At 44.1% G+C, this 11,156-nt stretch overlaps 1 protein-coding gene across 2 annotated transcripts in view; it reads right to left on the reverse strand.

Moving 5' to 3' along the window:
• Positions 1–763, reverse strand: part of MAP3K15 (mitogen-activated protein kinase kinase kinase 15) — an 80,864-nt gene extending 80,101 nt beyond the window's left edge. For both annotated transcript variants that reach the window (XM_031503680.2, XM_077781631.1), the window contains exon 1: positions 448–763. In XM_031503680.2, coding sequence (XP_031359540.1) covers positions 448–763 — 316 coding nt within the window. The remainder of the gene's footprint in view (positions 1–447) is intronic.
• Positions 764–11,156: the final 10,393 nt, after the last annotated feature.

Genomic DNA, 11,156 nt, shown 5'->3' on the forward strand with positions numbered 1-11,156 from the left:
CATGAAGCCTCTGTCCAAGCCCGATCAGAGGCTGGCGTGTCTTCGTGCCGCGTCTCGCTCTAAGCTCCCCATCAGGCTACGAGCTGGAAGAGGATTCTGAGCAAAGCACCTCAGCAGGAGCTCGGCTGTTCCTTAAGACTCGGTTGGTACTGTAGGAACCACAGCTCTGCTGGGGCAACGCACCGTGGCGATTCATTAACTCCTGTAAGAGCCTTAACTTTTTTCTGTCACCTTCTCCTGCTTCCTGTGCCGGACGCATTTCATGAGGATCCCTTCGCACCCATCTCCCTGTCCCCACACCCCCTGCCAAGAGCCCGCTGCCGCTCTCCCCGGCAGCGCCTTCCCCGACGCGCCCGCCCCGTCCCTGCCGCCCGTGTCCCGGCACGACCCGGGGCAGGCTCGACCCGAGCCCCCGCCCCGCGGCCCGCCTCAGCCCAGCCCGCTCACCCGCGTCGTAGAAGGCGTCCAGCACCGCCGTCTCGCCGAAGTCCAGCTCTCCGAAGTTGACGGTGCTGAGCTGCGCTCCCTCGGCCTCGCAGGCCCGCAGCAGGCACTGCCGCGCCCCGGCCTCGGGGCTCCGCGGCCCGGCGCCCGCCTTGGGCGGGTCGTTCAGCACGTACACGGCCCGCAGGCAGCGCGGCCGCGGGGCCGCCGAGCCCGCCTCGGCCGCCTCCGCCTCGGCCGGGCCCGCGGCCGCCGGCTCCGGCTCCGCGCCGGGCGGCGCCGGCTCCGCGGCCGCGCTGCCGCTCGCGGGGCTCTCCATAGCGGCGTCGAGGGCTGAGGGGAGCGGGGGCTGCCGGCAGGTGCTCAGGCGGCGCCGCGTCCCATCGGCACCGCTGGGCGAACCCCCGGCCAGGCGGCTCCCTCCCTCCTCGTGCCGGCCGCGCTGCTCTCCGCTCCCGGGCGGGCGGGCACGCAGACGGGACGAGGAGCTGAAGGCGGCCGGCACGGAGCGGGACTCGGCTCAGCTGGGCGCCGCCTCCCCGAAGGAGACGGCCCGGGGAGCCCAGTGCGGAGTCCGGCTCCACCCCGCCGTGCCTTCCCGGGACGATGCGCCCGCTCCCGTCCGCGACCTCGGCGGCTCTGCGAGGCCGCGGCGCCGTCGGGGCGATCGCGCCCCGTTCATCGCGTGCCCTGCCCGCCCCTCGCCGCAGCAGCGCCCCCGCGCACCGCCCGCGGCTCCGCTGCCGGGGAGCCAAGGCAGCTGCTGCCCGCTTGTCTTCCCTCTGCTCCATCGCAGCTTCTCCCCTGCTGAACCCTCCATCCAGTTGTTTACACGACTTTGACCGCATTTACACTGTGTCAGAAGTTTCGGTAGTAGTTCATCCTTAGGTTCCTTCTCTTTTCGTAATAATCTCCCACGATCATGACAAAATCAGGTTCTAGTAAGTCTGTGGCAATTCCTGGCTTCTGTATAAGAACAAAATTATTTTTGATTTTTTAAAAACACGTTTTTCTTATTAGCTACGCTGCTGATAGCAGCCTGGGGTTTGGCACTGCTACTGGTCCAAGCACAGGTGCATGTGCCTGGATAACTTAGTACCTTAGCCGTGTACCCCAGCTGTCAAAAGTCACCCCACGGATACCACAACCAACTAGAGATCAAGGGAACAGTGGAAAAGCACAGTCCTCCTACAAACTTGTGTTTGAAGTAGTAAACCTATCTGGAAAGCTTTTTCATTTTATTTTCCACTGATCGTGACAGATGAAGTTTTAGACAAAGAGTGTCTTCACCTTTTGCTGCACTGTGAAGACTTTGTGGCTATCAGAGACAATGATTTTACCCCATGCTGTAATCATAGAAACAGACAACTGTTAAAGTTTGTAAAGACCTCTAATGTCATGGAGCCCAGCTGTTAAACCAGCACCACCACGTTCAGCACTTAACCATATCCCCAAGTGCCACACCCACACCTGAGCACCTCCAGGGATGGTGACTCAATCGCTACCCTGAGCAGCCTATTACGACGTCTCACCATCCTTTCGATGAAGTAATACAACAAAAGCAACAATCAAGGGCTTATAGCGTGGTATTTCCCTCTCTAGGTGTCTCTCTGTTTGGGATTAAAATAGATTTATTTATAGAATGAGAAATGCAAAGGCTTAATTGTAAGTTAGCATGAATAGGCCCTGCACAAAGTACTATAGGTGAACTTGAAATGAGCTGCCTTTGTCAGCATGGGTGGCTTAGCAGGGGAGGAAACAAAAAGACTGGACACTTTCAGATGGTACCCACTAACACAAAAGAGGGTCCCATGGCTGGACCAGGCTGAAAGATAAGAGTGGCCTTATGGCCTAATGGCCTGTCCATGTGGACATGGATAAAGAATCCAATGACGTGTTGGAAGATCCTAGACCACAAATTTCTATTGGATCAAGAGGTGCACACAGGGCACGTGAAGATCTTGTGCACAGACTATGCGGGTATGAAGGCATGGGGATTTCTTTATTCAGAGTCCCTGTCCAGCTGCTCAAGCTGAAATAAACCAAGTCTGCCTCAAACCCAGGGTCTGATCTCTGTGCCACCAGGGATTGTTAATAAAAATTGCAGTAGCCAGTATTTCTAAGAAACACTCCCAGCATGAGGATTAGGATAGTGCTGTGCAGTATTCATGTTTGCATAGTGGCTCATAAGGATTTTAAAGAGAACGTGGATAAATAATTTAACAGGCAAACCTATTTCTCATTTTGGAGAGTTTGGGGCAAATAAACTTTTGGACTTGGTCCACAGGTTGATGATGTGTATGTGCTTTTTTGACAGAAGTACTAGAATATGAGACTTTGGAGGAATAATGTGACCATCAGAGATCTCCTCCATTCCTGGCAGCTTTCCTCTTTAGGAAGGGGAAAGCTGTTGTGTGACACACCAAGCCTATTAGCCTTCATCCAGTAATGCACCACTTACCTGATATAATAGGAGAAAAATCAATGTCTGCATTTAGGAGATAGTCAGTGTGCACATTGAGCATTCCATCAATAAAAAGCACTAGCACATAATTATGATCCTCCCCAATACCAATCCTACTTTTCTCTTTTTGAATTATAAAAAAGTTTGTTTGAACAGCTGTTATTAAAAACTGAAAAGTACAGTGCTCTCAAAGTTAAGGGATTATTTGCACAGGAAAGCTTTTCTCTTATTCAAGAACATTCTTGGGCTTTTAGCAACTAACATGCAAAAAACCAAATTGTAATTAAATGTGTTTAGAACAATATATGCATGGTGTGGTGCTTTCTGTAATCTTGAAAACTGTTTTAGTGTCAATTTTCAACAAATAGGTTGGTATTGCGTAGTGGGATGCCACTAAGGCATAGTAAATAAGCCTTTTATGCCTTCCAGAGATTATGAGAATTTAGGTTGTTCTAGGTCTAAGATGTCTTCAGGTTTCATTTTGCAATTTTTATCATTTTTTACTTCTTTAAATTACTTGTTGAGAGGTCTGTCTCTTGGTCTTGAAACAGAGTGATAATTTCTTAGTAGATATTTTGCATTATGACAAATAAGAAAAGGATATTTTCCCCTTTTCCTAATTTTATTTACCTTTCAAACAATATTCTCACTATCAAACAATGTCCTCACTTGGACATTTTTCCTAACCATCTAGCATTGATTTTCAGTAGTTTAACCTGGTGCAACTTGTTCAGAGTTTGTATGCTTTCTTTCAAGCTAGAAACAAGGACCATTTTTAAATGAAGAAGCTTCATTTTACAGGCTGTGGCTGTCTTGAGAAACTGTGGCTCAGTGCCTGACATCTCCAGTGAGCAACAGTATCTTCAGATTTTGCAGTCACCTGAGCGAGAATAAATAGGAGATTCAGACTTTGGGGTATTTGAACTGTTTCTGTGCAAGCCAAAAAGATTTAAATGTAGAAGAAAAAAAGGTGAGTCATGCAACACTCTTTCCCTTTGTTGGAAAAGTGTCCAAGAATGAGGTTATAGAGAGAACCACTCTGCCCCTGGAGTTGCCTATTTAAAAGTCCAGGCCAGAAATTAATACGTAGCTTCTATATAATTTTCCAAGACTTTCTGCCTTTACATAGAATCCAGCCTAAGAAAACCAAGCCCAATTTGTGAAGTCAACATTTGCACTTGTACAGAATTGTAAAGATGATGGTACAATTTTCTCAGTCAGCACTTTGCACCTGTCAAATCCACTAAGTGCAGAATATTAATTACCACTTCTGCAAAGAAAATAGATGTCCTTGAAACCACCTTTTTTTTTCCTTCATTTTGTAAATCCCTGAGGAGTATAACTGAGCTAACCAAAGTGATTCCCTCATTTTTTTCCTCAGGGCTAAAAACTTTCAGTTCAAACTGTAAAGGTATATAAATTTCAAACTGTAAATTTATATAAATTTTGACTCCACAGGAAAATGTGCGACCTTTTCCCTAATGCATATACAGCTACAACCTCCCCCCCCACCTTTTTTTTTAAGAAAACACAGATTAGAACAATCATAAAGGTTAATCTGCAATTTCATTGCACTCTGACATTTTCACCTATAAGGAGACTCCTCCCATTTTATGCAGTGCAAGGGAAAGCCAAGCTCTCTTGGCTCAGGTAAGTACAGATAAGCCAGAAGACATCCAGGTCCATGGGGATCCTGCAGATTTGAGCTGTTCCACCTGGCCATGTCCTGGCAGTATTTGCTGAAGGATGCCCACCAGCACAGTGTCCAGGGCATCCATCACACCTGCTGCAGAGGTGCCTAGGAGTTCATCCACAGGCACTTGGCATTGACTACCTCAGTTACAGGCACAGTCTTAGCCATGGCCACATCTCCGTTGCCCTTGTGTCCCAGGCAGAGAGCCACAGCTCAGGCAAGCAGCAGAATCCTAGATAAGCTTCCCCAAGGAGCTCCATCAGGGTTACAGCTGCCTTGCATGAACATGCATCCTAAAATCCTGAAATCTAGATGTGAGATTTTTTTTTTTATCGTGAACATCAGGCATTAAGGAAAATATTTTGATGTCCAGATTGTTTCCTGGCAAGCCACTGTACCAGCTTTCCACAGGATAATGCAAGTTGTGGTGTCTAAACTATTCCAAACAAACATTTTGTTAGTGGATTTTTTGGTGTTACTGCTGCTAGTGTGCTACCCCATTTATTTTCATTGACAGTGAGCAGGTCTCCAGGTAACCCTACAGATACTGTTGTCATGTGATGACAAGGAAAAGAGTTGATTTCTTTACTGAATAAGTATTTTTTTTTCTCAAGTATGAATCCAGACAAAAGATGCTTTAATTTTCAAAGTCACTATGCAAAAACTTTACTAGCTATTCAATAAAATTCTGTGAATTCTCCCTACGAATAATTCTCCCTAACAAACTGCTTGGATTTGCTCAAAAGTCAGATTAGAAATACTAACTGTATAAATGGAATCTAAGCAACAGGCATAATTCTTGAAGCAAAACTTCATTAAGATGACTTAAAAATGCTACAATGCTTTAAAGGTTGACTTGCAGCAAAGCACATCTCTTTTGCAAGGGGGAAGCTTGGATGTCTCAGTGTCATGTGAAGTCAAAATACCTTGGTCACCAGATCATCACTGGAACTGGGTTCAAAGATCTCAGGGATTCCTCTTGCTTTTACTTCAGTGGGCAGTGTGACATGTCACAAGCTCATTTGGCCTGATAAAGAATGAAGGCAAAGAAAGTGACTGCTGGGTCTAAGAATATCCTCCCCAGCACAGCTTTCTGTTCAGATCCACTGTTTGCACAGAGAAACATGTTTGCTGCACAGAGCATCTGCTCCTCACCACCATTTGCAAGGGCAGAGTGACATCCCGGGTGACAGACAAGGTTAGTCAAAGGGGGATTGTTCTCTTTCTTTGTTCTCCACGTGCCTTGGAGAACAACAACTTTATAGATGTGCTTTGTGTGCTCACATGCACACAGAGCAGTGTGATCAATACAAAATTGGCTGTGACTCCAAATTCCTAATCTTTAGTTTTTAGTACATCTGGCACCCTAATCAAAAATTCTTGCTTTTGGATTTTGACTAGTTCCATGACAAGACTTTGGGAGCAGGGATGACTAAGGAATGCAAGATAGCAGTGAAAAAAGTATGCAGGTATTCTCAATAGCTTCCATAAAACCAGAATTTCAATTAGAGGGGAATGCCTGCATTTGAAATAATAAAATAAACCAAACCAATAGACCACTAGTAAATAACACAGCAAAGTGAAGGAATTAAAAACCCACTCAACCTTTCCTGAATCTCTGTCAAAGCAGACCTCACACTTTCTGTATGTCTGATAGTTGGCATTTCTTCCTATCAGACAGCTAGATCATATAAATGACACAAGACTTGGGCACATGCATCTATAAAAGCTGGTTAAAAACTTTATTCTGATTTAGGTACCTATGACTCTCTGGACTTTCCCACTCAGTTCATGAACTGAGGAGCAAACAGCCACCTTAGAGCCAGAAGTTAACTCAAGTTCTCTAAAATACAGATTTTAACCAATTAATCAAACAGAAAACCCCTTATCTCCAGTTTTCAACATATTTCAAATAACTTGTAGTTTTTATATTTCACATGGGAGAAAATCAAACCAGGCCCCTATTCAGAAAGACCTCCCTTGGACCTTGGAATTTCTGAGCCCTTACTAAGATGTCTAAAGTTAGAGAAAACCTCAAGAAAACCTGGGGAAAAAGAAAACTTTCAACTTAGGAGGAGTCTCCATCTGACCATCTATAAAAATTTGAATATTTGTATTCAAGTACTAGATGTTAATAAATAACAATACAAGCTCTAGATTTCTCCACTCATACAGCATCTTCACATGATGTTTTTTCCTCTGCAGTCCTCTCCAATTCAGCAGGTCCTGAGCATGAGAAATACACATTTCCCTAGGGAATAAGAAGCAGCTACTTAAAAGCAGCAGCTTCAAAAGGTCTGGTTTAAAAAGTTTGCATGGGCAGATTAAATATTCTTACCAGGACTGATAAATTGTATTGTTTTCAGCTTGATCAAAGTATCTAGACTTCTTTATGTGTCATGGCTCAGTGTTTTTCATCCCACTTTAAAAAAATATTGTCACTTTTAGCTGTTCTCAAGTTGTTTCTCACTGAAGAAACATCCATGATAAAGAATATCTATTAATTTTTATTCCAGTCAAGCACTTGTGACTACTGATTAATGAAAGCCCAACAAAATTGTGTCTGTGGCAGGAAAGACAGCCTGGTTACACTCCTATTGTAAAAACAATGGAGAGGACTAGAATATATTCATTTTTATTGACAATTAGCTGATTTTTATATTGCTGTAGGTGCGAGATAAATGAGGATACATGGGGCTTAGAAGCCTGGCAAAAGCAAAGCTGTCAATGCTGTTTGAAAACATTTTAAATATTTGTAATCACAAGGGTTTTGCTGTGACTGTGAACAGCAAAGGAGTCCTGAGGAGGGAAGAGCTACTTTAAAGTGACAAATTAAAAAAACCTTATCTGTTATGTCAATATTCACTTTGTAGTAGGTACTAATGAAAGTTTCGTAATTCAGTTTTGTAATAGGTACTAATGAAAGTTTTGTATATTTAAGCAAGTATGGAAATTTAGTAAAACTTCAGTAAGAATTCTTCAGTTGCACCTGCATTTCTCCTTGTTAAAGCAGTCAAGAAATTGCAACATTATTAAATATGAACTTGATATGAGAAGAGAGAAATTTACCAATGTCCAAAATAGGGGCTGTTTTGTTTTCTAAAAAAGCACTATTAAGTAATTCACCTTCATGAAGTAGCAGTGTGAAAAGTCATGGGAGAAGCAGGCAGTAATGTGTAGGAGCACAGCTAAGGCACCTAGTGAGACAGAAGCAACATCAGCCTGGCTTGAAATTTCTGGCAACTCTTTTCTCAGCTTACATGATGCTCATGCTCTGAAGGTGTGAAGTCATTAGCACTGGGTCTGACTTTAATATTTGGCCTTGGCTAGGTGGAGTTCTCAATACTTTAATGGTGGAATCCAAATGTGTGTAACACTCAGCAGTCTGGTCTTGAAGCTCTCCTGGTTACACAGCAAGACCTATGTGTGATGTCAGACACTTTGTCTTCTCTGCTTTGTCAACTTGCATTACATTTATTCTTTGCTAGAGCAGTGTCACATGCTCGAGACTATTAAAGTTGCTGCCAAATAACATGTCACTCCTGTACAGTTAGAAAATGTAATGGCCAGACACATTGTCACTCAAAGGCAGTCCCTTTTCAAATATCTATCTGCCAGAACGATAGGAATAATTCCAGAGAAGTGTTACAATGCCATAAGCAAGACCTTCAGCACATCACTGTGTCAAATCATATTTCTGTCAAAATGCCAAAGAGTTTCTTCCTGTACTTCACAGTAAAAAGCAAGTTAAATAATAACCTACTTCCTGTTCCACTCCAACACACCTAGAAAGCACTGAGCATTCCTGACCTTTATGTAGGAACCACTACATTATTTGCTAATAACCTTGTAATGGAAACACACCTACCTCTTCTTTTTATTAGGGAAATTCCAAGTAACAGCTACTTGAGGACAAGAGTTGAGTTAGTGATAGCAATAAGATTTCTGGAAGCAGTTGTAAAAGGTATCCTTTTTATTACTGCACAGCCTTGTTTCCTCTAGAAGTTTAAATCCAATTGTAAAACTGAATTATTTCAGTATTGCTCTGCAGAGTTCTCAGCTATTCACACAGCAACAAAGAAGTAGAAAATCAGGTTAGTACTTTGGCACACACAGGCATGTAGGACAAACATCAGATACTCTTTCTTGTATCCCCAAATGGAAAGACCAACAGGTTGCAGATTTCCTTATGACACACACACACTGCTGCAGCGTGAAACCAACCTGAAGAGATTCCCATTCGCTTTCTGTTTAACAGAAAGAGGCACAGCAACATCTTGGTCCAGCCTACAAAATTATTCCAGGCAGAGCCTGCAGAAGGCAACCAGCTTACCTGAGCAGCATCAATACTTTCATTTAGATAGAGGTTGTGGGCTGTGTCCCTAAGCGGGTCCTGTGTCACTGGGGTGATATATTTCTAGAGCAGGAAGGTGTCAGATTTGGGACAAGAGGAAGTTTAGAGTCTGAGATTGCTGCTTTTACAATTATGCAGGGGAAGGCTGAGGAAGCATGAGGCCTGAGTCAGGGCACACAGAAGGTGAGTGAAAAGGGGGATAGGAGAATTCAGGCTTACCCCAGACTTACACTCAGCTGGAGAGACCACACTGGTGACATTTGGGAGCTCTGAATCAGCCTTATTGACTTTAATATATGTAAATCAACTCCAATATTAAAGTCTGTAGTTATTGCAGTAATGTGACATCTTGTGTTAAGAGATTACAGAGTTTACTTCTAAGGTGAGCAGGCTCTTCAGGTTAGAACATCAGTTTTCCATTCCCCTGAGATCAGTGACACACTGATCTCAGGCACAACTGTGTTGTCACGGCACAAACAACCTGCACCTCCCACAAAAAACATGACAAAATGAATGAGCACTGCATTTGCTGGGGTCTCCAAATTTACATCATGTCTCCCCCTACCTAGTACTTTTATTTGCTAAATAGCTGCATCTGTGCTTCCAACAGCAAATTTGGCTGAGCTCAGTAAATTTGGCTCTTTGAATCCAGAGCAGCCAAATTATCTAGGAGTAGCAATTTCCATGCAGGTGCACCTTTTGTTCTACTTACCCTGCATTAGCTGTTGTCTGTTTGGTGCTCTGTTCTAGGAGAAAGAGCACAGTGCACAGATTGTGTGATTGAGCTTTCTCCTTTACATGCTGTGCCCCTTGCAATGAAAACCATCCCTAGAAGGGGGTAAACCCAGGTAATGGGTCAGCAGGGACAGCTGCCCAGCTTAATTTTCACTGGCTCTAAGATAAGCCCAAGAAGTGCTTTCACAAAATCCCAAACTCTTCATTGCTGTTACCCGAGGAGGTGAAGAGCAGCCTGATGGGCCCCTTTGCTAAAAGGATGTTTGCTGTTCAGTGGCTGGGATGAAGGACATAGGGAAGGGCTTGTTGGACTGAGGAATATGATCTCCCATACCAAATGAAAATGCTGGGGCTGGGCTCAATGAAGTGAAGGGGTTTTACCACAGACCGTTTCGAGAACAGCTGTTTCTTTAATGTCCTGATATTCAAAATTGGTTTTGAAGTGTGCTCATTCTTATCTAATTTGCTTTGGTGTTCTAATTTTCAAGTTTTTTCCTTCAAGAAATATCCGATTAGATGTTTTAAGATCATACTGATAAATGCCAATTTTGTTTTCTTGTGATTATCATCAGCTATATTCTCCAGTTGCTTTTCCTACATGAAAAAAGGAAGATAACCTGCTTATCCAAGGGGGCTGAGAAATTGGTAGGCCTAATGATTGCCTCCCTATTGTAACCCTTAAAATGTGTCAAGACAATTGAATCTAGTGATTTGTCTAGAATTATAGTTAATTATCTCGCTAAAATATACTAATCACTCCAGTTTGTAGGGTAACAATTTAATAAAAAAAATTTGCATCTTAAATTTTTCATCCTACAGTGTTAGCACATTTAAAAATACAATTTAATTTCTAATACTTTAAATAAAATTTCACAGGAGCATGAAGCCATTTAGTTAATTCAGCTGTTTGCACTCCAGCCCCTCACACTGTTCAATAGTGGAACTGTGAGCACTTCAAGGGGCAACTCAGCTGCATCTCTGGCTCAAGAAAAGCCTGAGTGAGGCTGCCTGTGCTTTACACTCCCTACCTCCAAAAGTTGTGTCTGTGTTGGACTGGAAATCATCTTCATTAAAAGAGAGAACACCAAACAGCAACGTGTGGAGTGAGTGCAATAACCTTTGTTCCCCGAGTCAAAAGCAGAGGGGAGGATGGCCCAGGGCCATTTCCTGGCTGGCACCAGGCCGGTGGCACTGGGCTGATGGCACTGGGCTGGTGGCACCGAGGCTGCTCATTCCCTGGCGCACACTCAGCACTGCAGATTCCTGATGGCATTTACATGGTGTCTTTTGCTTCCTCAGTTCTCTTTTCCAGGCTGGGAAGCACTGGCACTCTCTCACCTTCAGGTGTGGGGACCTAAAGAAGTTGGTTATTTTCCAAAGGCAGGGAATGGCTGGAGTGGGGAGGCTGCAGCTCAGGAGGAGGGAAGCAGCTGCAGGAAGCTGGGAGTGAATGGGCCGGGTCACAC

Source organism: Lonchura striata, chromosome 2 (assembly GCF_046129695.1).
Source record: "Lonchura striata isolate bLonStr1 chromosome 2, bLonStr1.mat, whole genome shotgun sequence".
In the NCBI taxonomy this organism is placed as follows: domain Eukaryota; kingdom Metazoa; phylum Chordata; class Aves; order Passeriformes; family Estrildidae; genus Lonchura; species Lonchura striata.